The following is a 23,079-nucleotide window of genomic DNA, read 5'->3' on the forward strand; positions in this document are numbered from 1 at the left end:
GTCCAGTCACACCTCATTCTGTGAACACATTCACACAATCAGTGACCCTTTTTGGGGTCCCCTCCCCAGCTTTCCATGGCCCCTTCTGCTGAGACTGTCCTGGCCTTTATGCCCTTGCATCAGCCAGTCACTGGACATGGGTCACCTGGAAGGGGCCAGGACTTTGAATAAAGAGGTTCTTCTCCACAGCTGAAGGCTGTCCTCTGGCCACCAGGGGTAAGAGTGGAGTGGTGAGATGGGTCTTTCCCCAAGGCAGACCCCAGTCTGTGAAAACACACCGGGTTCTTCATGTACTTTACCCACTTGTTAAGGTCTCATTCCCACTAAGAGGTGGCATCTTTCTTTTTCTCCTTGTTTTGTTTGCTTGTTTTGGTTCTCTTCCTCCTTTACCTCAATGAGCAATGGACATTTTTACCTACAGTAGATTAAACCATCCCCAAGAGATCAGGACATCTGTGAAGAATACTGCAAAGTCATCAATATCTGTCCCATTTCTACTCTTGTTCCTTTGCCTCGGAATTCCCTTTGCTGTACACTGTCCCTTCCTTCTACGGTCAGGTTTCTGTTCTCAAGAAGGACAACCCAACAGGATAGGCTGATTCATACTATGGAGTGAATGACTGCTAACCAACCATACCTGTCCAGTAAAATCTTCTCTATCTCTGCTGTGGTCCAAACATTCATCACAACTGTATTTAGACATTCTACTACCCCTCTCCCTTCTCCATTTCTTCTCTCATCTACCCTAACAACTGAAGCCATACTCGTAACTTTAAATACTCACTTTTGTCATGTCACGCCCTCATTCAGTCACCTCACCTCACTGACATCCCCAGTCCAAGGACAAGGAGCACTGGACCAGGAGTCTGAGGCCAAAAATGCCATAAGGAACTGAGAAATTAGGAGCACAGACTTTGGAGCTCCACTGCAGGGTGTTGAGTCTCAGTTCCACCACTTACTGGCTGGACTTTGAGCAAGGTACTTATACTCTTCTGCCTTAGTTTCCCCATGTGTGAAAATACCATTTCAGAGGTGAAAATAACATAACCTTCTATATTAGATAATATGCTTGAAGCACTTAGGATAGTGGCTGACACATAGTAAATGTTCTATAATCTTAGCTACTAATAGCACTGTTGGTACTATTATTAGTTGTATCATTGATACTACTAGTAGTAGTACTATTAATCACGGAGTTCCAAACAACCGAGTGACTTTGACCTTGAACAAACCACTTACTCTTGTGGAGAAGGGTCTTCAGTTCCCTCATCTTTAAATTGAAGGGATTGCCCAGTGTCCCTTCTAGCCCCATAATTTTGTTTCTCCCACCCTCTACATATCATCAAGGACATAGCCATCAACATGCATTATCATACTATTGTGTGGTGGCTATAATTTTCAGCTCATCCTTACATAGCCTTTGTTCAGACTTCTACCAGCCTAGAATTGTCCATGCACCTTTTTGTGTGCTGTTTTCCTAAACATAGGACAAAATGTTGGTCTCTCTGATCGTTGTGTGTGCCTGTGGAATCTGGAAAAGCTTCTTCTATCTAGGTGTTCAGGACATGTTTATTGACCAAATTGATGTCAAGCACCAAATGGTTCTGGCCACTTTCCAGCAATTTGTCTTCCCTGCCTCTCCCCCTCCAGAATCGCTTCTCTAACAGAGGTCCTGGAAATGCTCTGGCTTTTTCAATTGCCAGTTTAATTTGCCGCCATCTGTCATAGAGTGTGTGTTCCCAGAGGCCTGGAGCACATCTTCCAGGGCTTAGTGCTATGCCGCATCCAACTCCAGGCAGAGAGAGTTTACATGTATAGAAGCCCAGAATGGTGGTGGAAGAGGAGAAGGAAGGTGGGAGCAGGAAGGAAACACACTGTTATGGCCTCCACTTTCTGAACTACTCTAACTTGTTTCACACTGATAGAATTTAGGAATTGATTTCTAAACCTTTAGAAAAATCAGTGCCCTTGAATACAGGAATCTTCCAGAGAGATAGCCCCCTACACACATTGTTTATTCTTTTGTATGTTGAGACCTATAGCACCACCTGTAAGTAGTTCGAGGTTAGGGCACTGTAAGAGAAGGAACTGACAAAAAGTCTTAAGAACCACAGTAAGAGAAGGGAGGTGGGAGGTGCCCTTTTTCCTAGAGAGATCAGCAATAAATCTGTGATGTCAGATAAAGAAGCCACCACAACATGAGTGCAGCAGCCTTGAAGCAGTGTCCTCCATCTAGAAGGTCCACAGATATATTTGCATATGTTTCATCCCTGTGTGTATTTGAGCTTTTACAGTAGCCATACTGAGAACACCTGCTAGGGGTTTCAAAAAATAGAACATCCTTTTTAAGAGGTAGCCAGAATTCTAGCAACGTCAACCCTCCAACACAAACCAGGATACTGGCAATCAAGTAAAAATACACAGCATCATTGTCTTGCTCTGCCACCAACTGGTGTGCACTCAAGGAATATGCAGAATCATCCTAGCCTGAGCAAACCATACACTCACAGCATCATATTCATTGTGAAGCCCATCCAATCTTCTGGGAGCCCCTTTTGTGCTGATCTAATTCTGAAAATGAATGCAAATAAGCAGTGCTTCTGAATTCAAAGTCGAGTATGTCCCAGGTTCGCCTTGCCAGAGCCCCAGCCAATGCTAATCTCAACTCTTTATGCTTGGTTGTTCTGTCTCTGATTAATCTGATCAAAGGACATGTGGTTAGTGTCTCTTGCTAACACATCATAGTTGGGTTCCTAATCTAGGGCTTGCTGCCATCTGCCACAATACAATAGGCACTATAGATTGTGTCCTGGGAGAGTGAGCTCTACTATCTAGCCTTGAGCGGTTGGAGAAGACCTTCTTTAGATGCACTGCTTTGAAATCCAACCTCCTGAACCCTAAAGGGGCCATTTTATAATGGATACATTTCATGTATCCAGAGTAAATAGAACAGAAAATTTCTTAAGGAGCGTGTCATGCTGAGAACAAGTGACTGCAGCTGGAATGCTCCATCTTCACTTAGGAAGGTCTCACCCATCTTCTCCTCTACTGCGTTAGAAGAATGACTCTTCTCTACAATTCACTCACCCCCTGGCACTCTCCTCCCCACTGTCTCTTATCTCTTATGGAAAACTGAGTCAGAAACTCTCTCTGCCTCCTTTGCCCAGGTCACGGGAATGCTCAACATTTTCCAAGGAAACAAATCTCGTAACCTGTCCTCCAACATTTTCTCTCATCCTCCTGCCACCCCTGTGCCCTTTTTCACTCCTCTAAGTGCACATTTCTTGAAAAAAGCTATTTACAGTTATTGGCTCTGTCTCAGCACTCTTACTCCACAGCTCCTTGCAACCTGCTTCAACTCCTATTTCTCTTCTGTAGTTGATCCCTCAAAAGCCAGCGGTGAGCTTCCAGGTGGAAAATTTAATGACCTGTCATTCTATCTTCATCTTGGTCAGCTCTGCAGCATTGGCATTTCTGCCAGCTACTTTCCTATCCTTTGCTCTCCTAGTTCCCAAGACACTCCATTTCCTGCTATTTTAATCCAAACACTGTCACCATGCTCCCTTCCCCCTTTGACTCCTCTTCCTTGAGCCCTCTGTATGGCATTCTTCAAAGCTCTGTCCTTGCCTATTTTATCTCCTTTAACTTTCCTTTTTCAGGATTTCAACATTCACCTCCTTGTGTATAACTCTTGACCTCACCCTCAGTTCTGAAGATGCTACTGAGCTGGGAGATCTCTACTTTCACCTACCCCCTGGGCATCTCCAGTGCTACCGTCCGTACTCCCCTCAAAATCAACAAGTACCAAACTAATTCATCATTTTCCATCCTAGACCATTCTTTCTGCTGTTGGCACCAATACCCATTCCAACTGCCAACCTAGTCATGTTGGTCACCACCCATGGTAAGCTACTCAGTCTTGTCCTTCCTGGCCTGATGAGGTACCAAACTCCATGGGTGCTGCCCCGGCACCAGCTTTCTCTGCCCTGTTTCCATGTTCCACTCTAACTCAGGCCCTCATTGCCTTTTTCCCGAGAGGACTGTGTGGCAAGCTAATTTGTTGAGATATTAACTTGTGTGTTTTCATGTTGCCTTTCCCTCCTCCATCCCGTTAAGATACTGAATACTTTGTGTACCCTTGCCTCTAGTAAAAGCCTTCCTGGCTTTTATTGAAGGAAGCATACTTAATACCCTTGAGAGCAACAAGGCGAAGGAGAAGATGCTTTTAAGGAAAGACTTTAAGAAAAGAGGAAGAGAGACAGGAAAAGACTTAAAAAAGAAAAAAAAGAAATGAAATACTATTCCACAACAATAAAAATGCTAGGCAACAAAAAAGAATGAATATTGTCATATACAATAATATGGATGAGTCTCACAGATAAAATGTTGAGTGAAAGAAGCTTGAGTAGGATTCTACTTACACAAAATTCTAGAACAAGAGCACTAACCTGTGGGGATAGAACTCAGAAGAGTAGCTACCTCAGGGTAACAAGGGGTTGGAAGGGAGCATGAGGGAACTTTCTGGAGAGAAATGTCCTGTATCTTCAAAGGGATGTGGTTATATAGGTGTTCCATTTATTCAAATGCATCCAACTCTACATAGGTGGTCTATAAATTTCACTGAACTCAAAAGTTTTGAAAGAGGTCAGAGATTGGGGGATGGTGGTGGGAGCAATACTGATGGCACCACCCTGAAAAGGAAACTCCACTCAGAGGAGATTGCTGTCTGCTGTCTTTAGGGAACCTGGACCTTGGGCCTACAAGGGTCTGGGACTTAACAAAGCTTCACACAGTCTAAGCCATAAGAGATCACCAGCCTTCACAGATATCAGTGTGACCATCATGGAATGAAAGTCAAGGGTCCCTTCCAGGCCTACCAGGCATGTAGTTAATCTTTCCAGATTCCAGAGCATTCTTGGGAAGGCAGGAGTGTCAAATGAGGGTTGATACTGAATTTCCTAACAGCCTAGCAGAATGAAACTGAAAACTCAACCTGAAGAAAATAAAGACTCGGCACACTTGGTGGACTGAGTCAGGACTCCTGCAAGTATAAAAACCTCTACTATGTTTCTCAATTCTTATGTACTCTGACAGACTGTGCTCTTCCTAAATCACAGTCAGGGTCATGTCTTCCTCTAGTTAAAATGTTCAATGACCCTATATTCCTTGAGGGGGAAAAAAAAAAAAGAAGTCTGTATCCCTTAGCCTTAAATTCAAGGGCCTCCTTAAATCTATCTTCCCAAACTCAGTAGCCAGCACTTCTTAGAAAGGAGAGAGCAAGAGAGACACTATAAACCACTAACATAAGTAAGAACTGTTTTAAATGCTGCTGTCCTGTTGTGGGGAGCAGGGGTGTCACGCTCAAGACTACAGTTGTTCCATATCACTTGGATAATGTTCAGAGAATGTGAACACATTTTAATACTTATTTAACCCAAATATAAGTGCAAATCTATAAAAAATTAGGATTTGCTCCAGTTATGGTTTTTGTAAGAGCCGCACGTAGGAAATCCTTAATACAAACATGAGTTTGGGGAATAAGTGAGACAAACCCAGGCTTTGGGATGAGACAGACTGGGTTTGAAACTCTGCTCTGCTCTGAATGTAGCAGACAGACATGGCTGGATGTGAATCCAACAACTCAACACGTGCACACACACACACCCCTTCCAAACAGCCAGACTTGTTTCAGCAAGTCACATTCCTCCACTGAGTCTCCCACTAATCAAGTCATTGAAATCCATCCTACTTAGGATAAACATACGTGGCAATTTTGATCACTGAGACATAAGGAAAACTCTTCTGAGAGGCTTGCAGGAAATTTTCCTCTCTTAAAAATGACTGCCCAGGAAGAGATCTCTCTTCCGCTCCTAGATTTATGTCTGGATATGAAGCCTGAAACAGCAATGCCATCTTGTCAACAAAAAGAGGAGACACCCTGGGGACAGAGCCTCTCCAGTGAGAAGGGCACAGCAGAAAGATGGGGGGAAATGCTACAGTATTGGTATAGGTATCGGTAGATCAATGGCACAGACCCCTCCCAGCCACTGAGCGGCAGATTTCCGTTTCTCCACCAATCCTCTACATAAACAGCGAGGCCCACAGTGAAGGCACTTTAGTAAATTGAGACTGCTCTTTCGATGTTGCTATTTTCAGATCTATTAATGTTTTCAGTGGTTTTACTAGGCTATTTTTAATTGATGGTTTAGTTCGCTCTTCTTCAACTTAAGTGGTGGATGAACAAAAGTAAATATGCAAAAGCTTGAAAAACAAGTCAGATTGAGGTGAGGAATTGTGCATTTACTTCTACACATTTTCAACTGCAAATGACATTGTTATTTTCTTAAGAGTGGAATCTGACAGCTTATCACCTCTTTGAGTTCCTGTGCATCTATTTTATCTCTAATGATACTGCTAACAGGGGGCTTATTTGCACTTACCGCACATTATGACAAACACATCTATCCATTGACATTTAGGTGACTGCAGACAAATGGAGCTATAAAAAGCTTCAATTGCTCAACGCCTCATTGCCTAAGGGCAATTTGTACTTTATAAGGTAGAGGTGGAATTGTGATGAAGAAGATACCACAATCTGCTGGTTTCAAAGTTAGGGCAAGTATCAAAGAAATAAATAGCTAAGACACAAAGCTTCGATGATTCAACGTTGAAAGTATTTATTGAACATCTACTGTATGCACACCACCAGCCAAGACACTGAAAAAAAACTCCAATGGAATTTTAAGCAGCCAGACTCCACCCTCCAGGAAGAGATGCTACTTTTGTGGAAGGAATGTATCTACATACAAAACCACAAAAGCGAAAAAATGGGACAGAGGAATATATGTAATGTACATATTACATAGATATATTACACATACACATGTTTAATGCTAGAGAATTGTCAAAATGGAAAAAAATTAAAAAATGGAATTGCCAAAAAGAAAGTTTACATGGTCTCGCATCTGTAATACCAAATAAACTGTTAAAGAGTGACACCTAATAAATCATTAATGCAACTGCCTTCTGGAAGTGTTCCTGAACACTCATTTATAATCCATTTCTGGATTCTACTGTGCTTTCTACTTTGAATGCCCTTCTGTCCTAGCCCAATCAGCCTAAGACCTCAGGAACAAATCAATAGTCTGACAAAGTCAAGTTTATTAACCCATTACTATGAAGGACACTACACATGGAAGAAAGGTGGAAATTAAGAGGTTTGAGGTAGGACTTTTCAACAAAATTTAAATAAATTAGCATGGCAATAGGCTCAGAGCAAAGCAAGGCTATTATGTAAAGGGCTGGACATCAGGTCTGGACTGCAAAGTGGACCCAGGGCCCTGTATCCTTGGAAACTAAAGTTTAGATGTGGAATGCTGTGTCCCAAAACCCCTTATCTGAAGTTCTGCACCTTGTTTGGAAACTAAGTTCTCTGAGTCAAAGTAAATTATGTAAAAAGGGGGGTGTTTCTTTCATACTGTCATTTCAAATAGCAAAATTTCTGATAGTCTGATTTCAGAGAATAAAGTTCCTTTGAGTGAGAAAGCAGTAGACACTGGAAGGGAGTTGTTATGACATGTTACAGCTGCAGCATGTCCTTGGGAAAAATATTTTTTCCTGTTAGTTACAGCTGGCTTTATCTGTGTCTGATGCAAGGAAAGGCAGATTTATACTTTTGTCTGAGCTAATTTTCACTTTTTCACCTCCATGACAACTCAAAACACACACTGCCTTGCACTTTGGTTAGTAATGTTCAGAGTGGTCTCCAGGCTAGACTGTAAAGTACAAAGTGCTGTATCCCCACCAAGATCTAGCAGCGTGACCAATGTGCCATGTGCTCAAAACTATTTTCTAGATTTAATTTGATTACCAATTGCAATATTTCAACTACATCAATAAGGGCACAATCAGGCCCAAGCAAAACTAAGACGAGGCAGGCCATTTTTCCTCAGCTGGTAGAAACACTTAACAGGATTTCAACAGGAATCCATTCAGGAAAGTTGCACCTGCAAAGGGAACTTGCCTAAGCAGCTGGGCACATGGGTTGGCCTTCTGCTACATAAACAGTATACTTTCAAATCTGCATCATTCAGATTTTGCTCTTTTTATCAATGCTGACAGTATCAGCCTTTTTTATCTTATCCCATCTAGGCATACATAATTGCTTAAAAAGGCACAGCCTGTCAAGTTTTTATTTGCTCAAGTAATGCCTGTTCAATCATCTCAGTTCAAATATGTCATCATTAAACAATCACACCCATTATAGAGAATATAATGAGACCATTTGGAGTGGAAAACTGTTCTTAACCCCGAAGTACCCCTTAAGTAAAGGGCTTTTGTGTCATAGGAACACTTTCCACTTCCTCTCATCATGAAATGTTAACACACTTCAAGTTGTTTGTAATTGGCCTTGTGGGTGAAAACCAGAGAGCAACCAGTACAAAAAGCTGTTGTTCACAAGACCTAAAGAAATGACACTAGAATTTTTCTATGTACTTAATAATTATAGGGTAAACTTATGAGGATTTGGTGAACCCAGAATTCCCATCTCATAAAGCAGTTGTTTTGCACTAAACTGCAAGCAGGAGTTCATGTCAACAATGAAATTACTAAATGAAAACCATTCTTAAAGAACATTCCTTACCGAGCATTCTTCTCTGTCCTGATGATCAGCCACATCTGGGAGAACAGGCACTCATCTCAGGGCACATAAAGACACACGTTCAGAGGCAGCAGTGATGACAAATGTCAGTAACGCCTCTTCCTAAAAAAGACTGCTGTTTTCATTCAATGTGTGGAGCCCCTTTGGAGATAAGGAGCAACATGACAATTACTACAGCTGTGTCTTGGAGCCAGGGGTCTTCTAATCTGAAAGCTCCCTCACTGCAAAGTAACTCAAGGCCATCTCAAATACTTATGCACTGTCAAAACAATACATGGGACATTTATTCCATTTTCCAAAACATTTGTATCTAACTTCAAGGAGTTTTGATCTCAGTCTGAACCACCATCTCCCAAACTCAAAATAGCCATGGGACAGGGGTGGGAGGAGATTCTTTAAGAGTAGCTTTGGTTTGTGCTGAGTCCATTTTGAGGTTTATGAGGATGCTCTAGGAGAACATACTGCACATAGAGAAGAGAAAAATGCTTGTTTGATAAAGTATAACTCTAGTTATTTCTTTTTGACTTAGGCCTAAATGCCCCACATCCACTTACTTAATCACTTCCTTCTACTACTGTTATGTTGCTCATTTTTTTTTGAGTTTTGTGACATCTTTTTTTAAAGATTTTATTTATTTATTCATGAGAGACACACACACACACACACACACAGAGAGAGAGAGAGAGAGAGAGGCAGACACACAGGCAGGGGAAGAAGCAGGCTCCTTATAGGGAACCTGATGTGGGACTCGATCCCGGGTCTCCAGGATCACGCCCTGGGCCGAAGGCAGGCAATAAACCGCTGAGCCACCCAGGGATCCCCAGTGACATTTTTTTTTTTTTTGTGGTAAAATATACATAACAAAATTTAACCATTTTTGAGTATATAGTTCAGTGGTATTAAGTTCATTCACATTGTTGTGCAACCATCACAATTTATCCCCAAACAAAACTTTATACTCGTTAAATAAGAACTTATCGTTTACTTTTCCCCGTAGCCCCGTTTAGTAATTTTTATTTTATTTTATTTTTTTTAATTAATTTTTATTGGTGTTCAATTTACCAACATACAGAAAAACACCCAGTGCTCATCCCGTCAAGTGTCCACCTCAGTGCCCGTCACCCATTCCCCTCCAACACCCGCCCTCCTCCCCCCTTCCACCACCCCTAGTTCGTTTCCCCGAGTTAGGAGTCTTTATGTTGCTCATTTTTGAGACCATAATGGGCCCAAGCACAAAAGCTTCCTAGGAATGGGCCACTGTCTAGCCAAGAACAAAGCAACCCAATTACTGGGTCTCAGAACATGATAAATTCTCAGTTTTTGTTAGAATTGTTAAGACATTCATCAGTTAGAAAAAAAAAAAAAGTTACTGAGATTTCCTATGGGAAATCACTAACCAACACATTAGTAGTATATAGAACAGAGAAGAGAATATCCTGAGTTAATATATTCTGCAATTTAAAACCAAAACCAAAATCCTCTCCCATGCCACAGTTCAAGTATCTTAGGCCCAGGCTGCCTAAAGTTAGTTCTATGCTAAAATAGAAAGAGCAACTGGCTCAACCAATCCGTGCTATCACCAAAGGTACAGTTTGATAACATGTAAAACATACCGCTCATGGAGTTCTACATCACACGCTGCAAAATGTTAACTGTTTTTGAAGATTTTTTCCAGAAAAAAACCTCCATTTACACTACGTATATTAATAGGAAAATGTGGGACATTTAAGTTGATGGTTGCCTGAAATCTGCATGATGAATTAACAGCCATTATCATGTCCATGTACCTTAAGTAGGGGAAGGAAATCTGTCTCACATTACTTTGTTGACTCTGCAGTCAAACTTTGCATCTTTTCAATGATCTGTATCACTAAAGAGAAATTGTACAAAGTCTAACCATAAACATGGAGAACACTAGGAAGTACTATTAAAAACTGAATTTTTAAGCATGAAAAAAAGCTTAAAATGTTACCTAACCCCTTACCTTCTCTGGCTTTCCTTCACACAAGAATATCAATGTTGGTGGTTCACATATTGAAATTTTATTATATTTTGCTGTAGCTGGAACAGTCTCTTAAAGATCCAGGAGGCAAGAACATGTCTGTTTTGCTTTACTATTTTATCCCCACACACCTGGAACAGTGTTTAGCATATAAAAAGTTCCAAATTGATACTGCTGAGTAAATAAATTCCAGTTAATTACTGTCACAGCCTAAGGAACATCTTTGTTTCTACTGAAGTCATGGTATGTTGATGAAAATGGCATACTTTAAATGGGAACATGAAATGTGTTATTTGCATAACTCAGATCCAACTTGCCTTTGACAGCAGCAGATTTAACTGAAATATATTCATTTTCAGATAAGGGAGAAAAGAGAGACATCTAGTGGATGGATTGAAAGATTCAAAACTCAAAAGCCACATGTGCCTCTCCTTCAGTACCTAACTCTTGCTTAATGTCTCTGAAAAAATCATTTGTCTCCTTTGTGAAAGACGTCAAAGACAAGTAGTTACTTCAATTTCAAGACTACTACTAGAATGCTAATGCATGAATGAAGTCTTCTACTTGGAAGTTTGAGAAGTCACTTCCTTCTCCTTGGGGGGAAAAAAGTTACTTAAAACCATTTCATTTATGCTTAAGTGTCCTCAAGAATTATGGCCATAAAGGTGCAACTTTCCATTTTATGAAGATGAAGAAAAAGAAATAGGCAGAAAAATTTAGTACCGCTCAATCAAATAGCCCTACTTCTTTTGAGATATATTAGAGGCAGGTGAATCCATAGACATACAATTCAAATGTAATCTGAATGTGAGCTCACTAGCAGATCCTTGATCTTGAGTTTATTAAAACATACATTCATATAAGGGTTGAACCATTTTTTTCAATGAACCATCTTGAAAGGGATGAACTTTTTAAAAAACAGCTATAAATGGATATGGAAATAGAATTGTAATTTGTGACAAATTTTTTAAAGAGAGGGAGAGAGAATCCCAAGCTGTCTCCTCTGCCCAATGTGGAGCCCAATGTGGGGCTTGACCCTACAACCCCAAGATCATAACCCAAGCCAAGGTCAAGAGTTGGACTCTCAACCAACTAAGCGATCAAGTTATCATCCTGCCTGTACCATAAACATTCACTAACAGATCAAAACAGTGTTAGGATCAGAAACACCATTTTCATAAGTGTTTTTTAGTCCAGAACTTTATTCAACAAATACTTGAGCATTTTCCACATGCCAAGAATTATTATTTCATAAGATTATCAAAAAGTTCACTTTTACTTATAGCCAAAAAATGCTTTCCTGGCCTTTAAAACTATTTTAGGTACTTCCTAATTCGTAAAAAAAAATCTGCTATTCAGTACAAATAAAACATAAAAAGAATCATTACCAACCAGTCCTATTCTACCCCTACTTATGTGGCCTTTGCTAAGTCACTTACAGTATCACAGTGTGTTCTCTATCTGTAAATGTGATTTGGACCTACATCAAACTGAAAATTTCATTATAACTGATGTCAGTTGTTCGCATGTATGATCTCAACCTTAACTGCATCCATTTTTAAATTTTTCAGCCCATGTATGAGCATAGCAGACATCCCCAATGCTATGCTATCCCCACTATTTCCAACATGCTTACAGTCACAACACACTCACCCTTGCCCACAATCACTAACTGGTACTCAGGCTGCTTCTTCCATACCTAAAATATCTTCCCTACCTACTCTCTCCATCTATCAAAATCTTACTGTTCAAAGTCTTGGTAAAGAGACATCAGTCTATTCTAACAAAATCGCCCTGTAAAGTACTTTGGTCACCTCAAAAAGGTACAAGACATCCCAACTAAGTATTATTGCACCAAAATATGTCTCGTATTTTCTTATTGCACAACCCTCTGAACAATGGATTCTTAATTTCTTTGCAAAAGATACTATGTACTTCCAATAAGAGAAAGGATATACTCTCAATTCCAATATTAAATTTCTAATAAGCCTTCAAGAAAGAGTAATAACCTGATGTACCAATGATTTTTATTCATTGAAACTGGAGGAAATTTGAGGGCACTCAGGTGGCTCAGTTGCTTAAGCATCTGCCTTCAGTTCAGATCATGATCTCAGGGTCCTGGGATCATGCCCTGTATGGGGTCCTCTGCTCAGTGGGGAATCTGTTTGTCTCTCTTCCCTTGCCCCTTTCTCTGCTTGTTTCTCTCTCTCAAGAAACAAAGAAAAGAAATTGCAGAGAGTTTTAAGTCATCATTTCTAAATTATCTCAAAATGGGATCTGGATAAGAGAATCAAACCTGATCAACAAAAACAAAGTTAGAAATTAGTAGGGTTTCTACTGTTGATGTTGAATGGTACCAAACATTTCAAAGCATTTCAGTTAGCATTGTACAATGCTCAGATTTAGAGTGCACAATCATTTATACTATGAAGATTTTCAAATTACCAAAACCTAAAGAACTACAGAAGACCCACTTCAGAAAATTTATGAACACTTAATAATCCTCCACCGCTGTATACAGAATATCACGGTTTTAAGATAAAAACTAGAGGAACAGAAAAACAGAGTAATTCAGTTTTACTTTTCTTGACAAATATGCGTTTTTTTTTTTTTAAGGATGAAAAGTTGTATACACAAGTAATTGAGTTTCAATTTCAAAATGAAAGATGGTTTTATTCATTCATCCATAAACACTACTATGCGCCAGGTAATATGTAAGGCACTACATATACCAAATAAATTGAGACTGATCCTACTGTGTAATTATTTTCTTCAACTATTGCTGGATGTAACATTTATCATTGTTTTAAATAAGAATGTCAGGAACATATAAAAGACCAATTTTAAACCACAGCCACATATTGTAACTTCTACTGTACTTAGATGAGTTTTTTTTTTCCCTCAAAACAACCATCACAACCACCATCACCGTTATGAAGAAAAATCCTAAGCCTATTAAGACATCTCTAAAATCTCACTCCTCTGTGTGTTTACCACTACACTAGCCTCTAAGCTCAGGAGAGAAAGTTTTATTCATCACCAGAGTGCCTGAAACACAGTATGTAGTCAAGAAATGCCTCCAAGATTGGAGGCCCAAAACTTGATGTATGTAGTACATGGGTAGTATAAATGAGTTATAGTGTTTGAATAAACGTGAAACCATTTTGATTCAGCACCTTAGTTTTAAATTAATGTGTAAAAGTCACCAAAAGTGATGAAAATGCTAAAAAACAGTAAATATCGATTAGTTGTTAAATCAAAATAACAAAACAATGTATTTTTTAATTTTTTAATTTGTCTTTCATATATTTTTCAGTTGCCATTTTTGCTAAATCGTTCACTTCTATTTTTGTACCTTTTTTATTGCTGCTGCATTCACTGAAGCAAGATTAATACAATTCTGAAATCAAATAATATGGTTTAATTCCGTTCCCAAGTTCCAAATGCATCACTTAAACTGGATTATGGCACAGAGAGTACCAGAGACAACCACACATTTTAATTTATTTTTGTTAAGATTCTATCAAGACCAAGTATATTATGATGAAAGTTCTGGTATGCTGAAAAACAAATTATGGAAGAAGAAAGAAGAGTATTGAGGAGACATCAACAAACAGTGGCAGAAATTCCTTTTCACTCATCTCCAGACCCTCCAGCAGACCTAAAAATTCTTAAGGTCAGCCTAGGTGTGATATGGACCTAATTATGAAAACAAAGTACTTAGTTTTAGGATTTGCTATGAAAGTTCTCCACAACTTATTGCTGACAACTCTGTCCACAGGTGTATAAGCTATGTGCTTATAAATATGTTTAAATATGTTCTAAGGCACAGAGTAGAAGGTTTCACTCTGAGAGTCTGTCATACATTGGTTTGTGTGTCCTTTAGGGTAATATATTTAGTGATATTAACCTAAGTTGGGATTCAAGGTGTTAACAGCTACAGAGACTGCAGAAGACTACTGGCTATCAAGTATGGTGATATAAACAAGATCAGGTAATAGAGGGTCACAGGAGTCAAAGCTAAGCTGGTAAGAAAAGTAGAAATACACTGGACTTTATTACTGACTGATTAGTCCAGTATTTAGCAGAACAGCAACATGCCTTAAAATAGCACAAATACCCTTTGACAAGAGAAATAATTTCATCACCAATATTACAAAGTACTCTGGTACCACCTTTATAGTTATCTGAATGAAGGAAGTTTCTACTTATGTAGATATATTCTCTAGGGCATCTCATAGAAATTAAATAAAGAATAACCTAATACCCCTAAACTTCATATTTTTATTTCTGAAGATATTTCTACAAATAACTGCAAGAGCAGTTACTTTGACTTGTTCAAGTAGCTTGAAAGCAAACCAAACATTATATTGGTGGACCTGAATAGATAACTGCTTTTATCTCTTATCATAAAGGCAGGCAGACCAGAAGAAGGTGATAAACTGCAGTGCATGCCATTTACTAGTAGGTAAAGATTCAGTTGTGAAAACCAGCATACTGAAGAGTATGCAAGTTAGATAACCATCATCTACTTTATTTCTGTCCATTAATATTTCCCAATTGATCAAAGCCCTATTAAAAATGGAGACATCAAAGAACAACCTTATCACAAATGAATCAATTCTCACAAATCATAAAAACTGCAGTTAATCCAGATACTACCACCTTCTAAGTAAATTTAATTAAGATCCAAAAAGTTCAAAGAATTTGTCTATGATTATACAAATATATCTTCCACATTTTAACAATAACAACAAAAAATTTAAGTTGAAGGAGTTGTATCATTTGTAGAACCAGAATAAAACTTTCAATCACTGGTCTCATTTTGTTGTTTTTCCAATGCACCATGCTTATGTAATCTGACATCGAATCGGTGTTACAAATCTAAATTCATCCTGGCCAGCGTCTACACATATACAACCAAAGGTGCTGTAAGTTGAAAAATCATGTACAGTAATGGGAAAGACAAAGAAATAAGAGCACTGTTTCTATCATATTATATATAGCTCAGTCCTATAAAAGCAGAGCAAAAGGGCTAGCAAGAAACATACAAGAAAGGTTGGAGTCTTGTTTCCCTAAACACATGTCCCTAAATTTTCCCTAAAGGAAAATTTTTGACTTTCACATTTTTCTATCAAACAGTTAACATCTTTACGTAAGTATGCAGGAGATTGTAATCTATGGCTCTGTAAACATATCTTTGAGCTTATTCATTAGTATTTATTTAAAAATACTAGGTGGAAATTTTAAGGCAATGCTAATATACTTTATTGGACCAGGAGGATGAAATCTTTAATGTTTATCGATTTAGCTCTGTATCAAAAGATCTTTGAAAAAGCACAATGAAGAACAGAGTATGTAGCAAATTCCAATTTGCGTTAAAATAAGGGAGCCATACTTCCTTCTATATACACAGAAAACTACAAGGACACAAAGACATTTCTAATTTTAATGAGAAAATAAGACAAGCTAGAGTGAAAAAGAAACCTACTTTCACTACCTACTCTTTGGTACTGTTTGAATAGTTTTATTGTTTTCTCTTTTACATGTTCATGAACTACTTTTTCAAGTGGGAAAAAAAAATCTTTGATACCAGCACTACCAGAGGACATATACTTTGTTCTTTAGTTCCACACTCAAAGTTTCACAGAAATGATTAATATAATTTTAAGTATCCTGTTTCATTCTAAATAAAATCTAAAGTTTACTTCCCAATTCTATCTTTATATTAAATACAACAAAGACACTTTGTTCTTTAACGTTTAGATAGAAGTATACTAATCCTATGTGTATTTTCATGGATAATGAAGTTTGAGTGTTCAATGGTATTAATGCTCAAGTTCTAAAAAGCCTATAAAACATCTTCTATTTTATTCTTCTATAAATAACTGGTAAAATTTCAAGTTCATAAGATATTTTCTACCATAAACATTATAGAGATTTCAATGAATTCAACAGAAATAAAAATCATATAAAATACATAAACACAAAGTAGAATGACATTGCTTCTAAAAAGAAAAAAAAAACATTAGGAAAGGTAATTCAGTTTTAATTTATTTTCATCACTTTTTCTTCATGATCCAGATATTTTAAAATGCAAAGAAAATTAACTTTCCATGATATGTCAGGGACTGGCACTAAAAAAATTTTCAGACTGCAAATGAGTTATACAAATGAAAATATCAAATGGAGATCCAGTTATCAAAATGAAAGCAGTCAACATATTAAAAGTTCACAATTATTTGTTTAGAGCACATAAAAAAGTCAGCTTGCTAACCAACTGTTGTGATTTTAAAGAACTATTGCAGAGGTCTGAAGAAAATAGATTAGTTAACTTATAAAGAGATTGAAGAGCTTGAAACAAGTATTAAAAAGAAATTTGTGCCTTTATTAGAATGGTGTTAGGCTTTAAATATACCAATTTTGGTAATCAAATTATTTATTTTTAATAAGAAATGACACTACAGAACTGCAGTACTGGTCCAACAGTCTTGTCTTTACTTTTCCTTTAAAGCAAGAAACAGGATTCGAGTAATCAGAAGCACTAGCGGGCATCAGTTAATCCAGGATACTAGCTTCTTAGTTCCAAAAGCACTTGCAAAGAAAACCATTGGGGGTACAGGGGGGTGGAAGCCATTTGTAATAACTGGAATCCCATGAGTGTGTGTGTACGCCAAGCCTCATGAGGCTGTTTTGTTTTGTTTTTTAATTTATCCTTTACTTGGTCACTTGTTTTTCCTCAAATACTAGTTTTTCTTTGACTTTTTTCCTCAAAGTATAAAAAGTATGAAATATAAACAAGCTCTTGCATTGCACACTTGGAAGTGTACAACTCAAGCATTATAGAGCTATCTACATACCGATAAATCCCATCAAATCTTGGATAATTCAATAATATACAAAATATCAGGGCACAGAAAGAACTAAAACCCACTTCTTTTTGTCACACATAAGTTTCAAATATTCAGTCTAAAGAAAAACACTTAAATCATTTTGGCTCTCCTCTACATTCACATGTTGATATACTTATTAAAATATTCCTGTATAATTATGTTTGGTCTTCTTATTTCAAGTCAGGTTTAAAACCTCAAAACCAGCCATCCAGACAAAACAGGTAATCAGAAAGATTATTTCTTCCCCACCTCCCTAACCCCAATAATTATGAAATCAATTTTACGACATGACTCCAAACACTGGATTGTGACGACAAATGCTAGGTCCAATTTCTTCATAATCCTTTTTGGTGTGGCACACTTGGTAGAACTCAGGCTGAAAATAAAAACATGTATTTTTATAAAGGTCAAAAACATGCCACACCTCTTGATATGCTTTAAAAAATAGATTTGCTAAATCTAAAATGTATATTATTAGCCCACCTCGGTATTTGAACAAAGCTTAAAAATTCTAGCAACCACAACTTAAATCAGCTGTAAATCTTTTTCAGAAATTAAAAATAGCATTTAACACATGTCCTAACACACATCACCCTACTTCAGCATAATTCTGAGGATTGAAGACTGATTCTCAGCACCTCAGACTATTCTGAGGTTTTCCAAACGACACTGTATAATAAATCAATACTTTAAAAAAGTAGCAGTAATCTAAAATATAGATAAGGGGCACCTGGGTGGTAGAGTCACTTAAGTGTCCAATTCTTTAGGCTCAGGTCAATGATTTCAGGATCATGAGTGCTGAGAAGTCTGCTTCAGAGTCTCTCTCCTTCTACCTCTGCTCCCTCACTCCCACCCCATGTGCACTCTCTAATAAATAAAATTCTTAAAATATAAACTCCTCTTAGACATATACAAAAACTTCTAAATTAACTTGCCTTCCTCACTCAAGGTATAGACATAGGCTTGCTCTCTGTTAACCTCTCTCTCAAGGAGCAAATTTACAAACTCATTAGGTTATTTGGCACAAATGGAAGATGAAAACTAAGGAAGAAAATAGCTTTTACCTCCTATTTTTCAATGGTTTTAAAAATATAAGTTTGTACAATTTTCAACAATTCAGATAAAAGCTTCTTCATCTTATTTCCAGGATAAAGCACTGATTTAATAGGCTTAATACTCCTTTTAAAGGGTTTTAAGATGTTCTGGTTTGGGGAGAGGGCTCTTAGAACAATTCCCTTTACTAAACTTTGAACATCATACTTCCTATGCAATGATATTAATGTTTTTAAATATTTGCACAGAAAAAACTATGACTTTCTGATATCTGTATCATCACAAGATTGAAAGAATTTTCCCTACAGATAAATTTTAAAACTCTAAATGCTCACTCTAAACTGTCCAGCAAGCAAAAAATAAATAAAATCGAAATAACTTCTACTTTTTAAAATACTATGCACATATATACGTATCCAATTTTAAAACTTTCTCATGGAAAATACAGATACAATTTAAAGAAATTTCCCTTGTTCTTCTAAATGATAGAAGTACTGGTGAATTATTTTATCTGGGAAGAAAAAAAATCAAATTTTAAATGTAAGCTTTATCTCACCGTGGAAGCCAGCATTGATCCTCCAAACCAAACTGCATATCGCTGCATGTGATGTGTAATGACTTGTACATCAATAGGTTTTGGCTAAAAATAATATAGTAAGAGCATTTCAACAGTAAATTCAAATAACAATTTCTGTATCATTTAACTTAAATGTATATACTTGAAAATGTAATGTTTCACATACTCAAAAAAAAGTAAATTAGAACTTTAAAAGAGGCGGGATGCACATAAAGAAAACAAGAAAAACAAATTAAGCTAATTTTATTTAAAAAAAAAAAAAAAAAAGGAACCACCACACTGAGGTGGGGAAAAAGGACTAACCCAAGTAACTTGTAAACACAGTACTTTACTAGACTATACCCTCAGTCTTAAGATAAAAGCTGAGTAGGGGCATGTAGGTGGTGCAGTGGGTTAAAACTCTTACTCTTGATTTCTGCTCAGGTCATGATATCTAGCCACACCTCAGCCTCCGTGCTCACTGTAGAGTCCATTTAGGACTCTCTTTCTCGCACTCCCCCTACCCCACCCCAACTTCTCTATCTGCCTCTAAAATAAATAAATATTTTTTAAAAATTTTTTTAAAAGATAAAAATAATATTGAACTCCAGTTAGTATATTTCTCACAGTGGTATGGATTAACAATTCAGAAAGTACTATATACATATTCCAGTTCAAGAAAAACAGAAATATACTGTAGATAATGGAAGTCAAATTTCTGTCACAGAATAGCATTACAAATATGGAAAAGTGGAAGGCTACACTGAACTGGTATTCTGGAACCAGTAGTATCACTATTAATAGTCTTTAATTTATGTATATACAAAACTAGATATAGAGGAGTGTGTCTATGCATGCATCCAAAAACATCCTAGTTCTGACTCTCAGGAAGGCCTGAGGCGGTAAGCCTCAGTAACAATGAAAACACCTAGTGCCCAAAATTTTGTTCCTTAATAGCATTTTCCAATAAAGGAACAAGGGTGCCTCAGGGGGGAAAAAAAAATAGCTGATTCTAATACTGGAGAATGGAAAGTACAAGATGAATCTGAATTATTTTGCCATGTCAAAGAGTAGCGAAGAGCCTAAAGATTCCTAGGGCCACATCAAAAGGACAAAAAGTCACTTTTAATGGCTCTCACTAGACAAATCTGAGAAATTCTAAGCATCAAAATTGAATATATTAATAGTATTAATGATTATGTTGACACAATATCACAAAGATATTAATGAATCTAAAGAATTAATGAGCCTAAAGAATAATATGAGAAATCAGGTTTTTATAGAGGTATTAATGAATAAGAAAGGAAAACTCTTCCTTAAAGTAAAATAACATTAAAGAAATAGAAGGAATAAACAGCATTTGCGAAATACCAGTTGACAACAATCACATAATGGTAACTATTTTAGGAAAAAAAAGTGCCTGTTAAAAACAGTGGTTGAACCATTTGCTTCAACGTGGATCGAACTGGAGAGTATTATGCTGAGTGAAATAAGTCAATCGGAGGACAAACATTGTATGTTCTCATTCATTTGGGGAATATAAATAATAGTGAAAGGGAATAGAAGGGAAGGGAGAAGTGGGTGGGAAATATCAGAAAGGGAGACAGAACATAAAGACTCCTAACTCTGGGATCAAACTGGGGGTGGTGGAAAGGGAGGAGGGTGGAGGGTGGGGGTGAGTGGGTGGCGGGCACTGAGGGGGGCACTTGACGGGATGAGCACTGGGTGTTGTTCTGTATGTTGGCAAATTGAACACCAATAAAAAATAAATTTATTATTAAAAAAAAAACAAGTGGTTGAAAGTTTGATAAGAAACAAGATAGATGCAGAGTTTGAAAGTTATCTTCCCATAGAATTCTTATTACACATAAAGATTTTTTTCTCATCATTAAAGTCATATGGTGCTGACATCACTGAGCAAAAAAGAAATATTTTTATTTCTTATTTTGAAATGTACAAGAATCCTAAAAATGTTAAATTTTTACTTTACTAAAATACTACGTTCAAAAACAGTGTGTTTCATTTCATGTATCTATAAATGAGTCCACTACAAACTAAGCAACTACTTAAACATACTTTTTTACTGCACTCCAAGGGATAAGTTTAAGATAATCAAAATTTAGAAGCTGAAAACAGTCAGCTGTCATGCAATTTCTAAACAAGCAGCAAACTCTAGAGGATGTATTTTACTTTTAAGTAATTTTGAATGACTAACAGTCTCAGATGAAACCCTCATTCTTGATAATTTTCCAAGTTGAATAAAATGTGTTTTTATTTAGCAACGTATCCTCTAAATCAATGTTTTGCTTCAACATTCTGCATTGAATAAGGATGAAACATAACATTTACTGAAAATCTGTCTCATAAATATAGACGGCAGACATTTAAGAATTTAAAATTAATTTTTATTTTGACAGCATATCCGAATTCCAGGACATGTAAAAGAAAAGTTATTTCTGCTAAACCACCAATCTGATTTCACACTATGAGGCTGTTGTGGGGGAGGCTAGAGTGAGTCTGTGCAAGCAGGCTTGACCCCACAAGATCAGCTTCTCTCTCAACTCGATTTTGTTGTACTACTATAGGAGTATTTAAAATTGTGTGGGTGTCTAATACTATTCCTGAAGAAATATTAGGAATAATACAGATATATAATATATAATAATAATAATAGGAATTCTTCTCTATATATTGTATCTGTGAAAGAGGTATGAAAAACTGTCACTCACACAGACTATGAATATTTTCTGGAAATACTGACAAGATCCTAAAGGAATCAGATGACCAAGAGTATCATAGATATTCTTAAATGATTACATATATGTAAGTCCTTTAAAAATATATGTGTTTGTGAATATATGCACAGTTAAAAAAACATGAACTGGATGTACATTAAATTTATGACAGCAACTACCCTCAGGAGGAAAAAGGATGGAAACCAAGAGAAAGGAAATGGTCTGAGGAAGATAAGGTACTATTTTTGTAATATTTCATTTCTTAAAATAAGATCTTAATAGAATCAATTACTTTCCTTTAGAAAGCCTGATAGAAGTCCTCTTACTTTCCTAAATAAAAGAGCAAAAGTTGGCACACATTTCCCACCCCCATTACAATAATCAAAGCACCCTCAACCTTCCACCAATAACAGAAAACCAACCTTCAATCTGCCACCACTCAATTCCTCACTTAATTTCAGTCTGGCATCTACAGTTCTTTTCAAATCTCGTTGTAAGCGACGTCCAAAGTCCCTGAACATGGTTGAACCTCCAGAGAGGACAATATTCTACATTGGTGGAGAAAAATAAGTAAGTATGACTTTTATTTATAAAGAAAGAGAAAATTTTCAAAGACATAAGAAACAGTACTAAAATCCTACCATAACCTTTTGAAGAGAGCATTTTTAAATTTAATACTCAACAATGGACAGAAAAATGAAGTTCTTTAGAGTATGACCTTCAACAATTTTAATGTAAATACTGACCTTGTAGAGAGGACGTCTGACATCAATAGGGCAATTCTGAATTACTTCATCTACAACTTCTGAGATAGGTTGAGTAAAGTCTGGATTAGCAAACTGAAAGGTAAGTAAAGGTGGATATATGATAGAGATTAGATCACTACTAACGTAATATCACAATAAAAAACTAAAGTTTTCAATTTAAAAACAAAAATTCTGGTCTCTAACTCAGAATTAAAGACTAAAATCAAAGATTTCAGAAGAAATCAAATTACAGTAATGATGATATATAACATTTCATAAACATCAGATAGCAAATGGAAAACCACACTTATATTATAAGATGGTAAAAATCTGTAGGCATGCACATAAGTAAAGCTCTGAAAATCTGAGTGGATCAACACAAATGTAGTTGAGGTCAAATAAGGAAATGTTCAGTCTTCTCATTTCAGCTTT

At 36.9% G+C, this 23,079-nt stretch overlaps 1 protein-coding gene across 1 annotated transcript in view; it reads right to left on the bottom strand.

Annotated features, from left to right (window-relative positions):
• Positions 1-16,697: 16,697 nt before the first annotated feature.
• ACTR3 (actin related protein 3) overlaps positions 16,698-23,079 on the bottom strand; it is a 56,419-nt gene continuing 50,037 nt past the window's right edge. The window contains exons 9-12 of the mRNA XM_041739660.1: positions 22,648-22,740; positions 22,324-22,449; positions 19,167-19,250; positions 16,698-17,933 (exon numbers count right to left, since the gene is read on the bottom strand). Of these exons, the coding sequence (XP_041595594.1) occupies positions 17,838-17,933; positions 19,167-19,250; positions 22,324-22,449; positions 22,648-22,740 (399 nt within the window). The 3' untranslated portion in view covers positions 16,698-17,837. The remainder of the gene's footprint in view (positions 17,934-19,166; positions 19,251-22,323; positions 22,450-22,647; positions 22,741-23,079) is intronic.

The sequence above is a fragment of the Vulpes lagopus genome, chromosome 24 (assembly GCF_018345385.1).
Source record: "Vulpes lagopus strain Blue_001 chromosome 24, ASM1834538v1, whole genome shotgun sequence".
Classification (NCBI taxonomy): Eukaryota; Metazoa; Chordata; class Mammalia; order Carnivora; family Canidae; genus Vulpes; species Vulpes lagopus.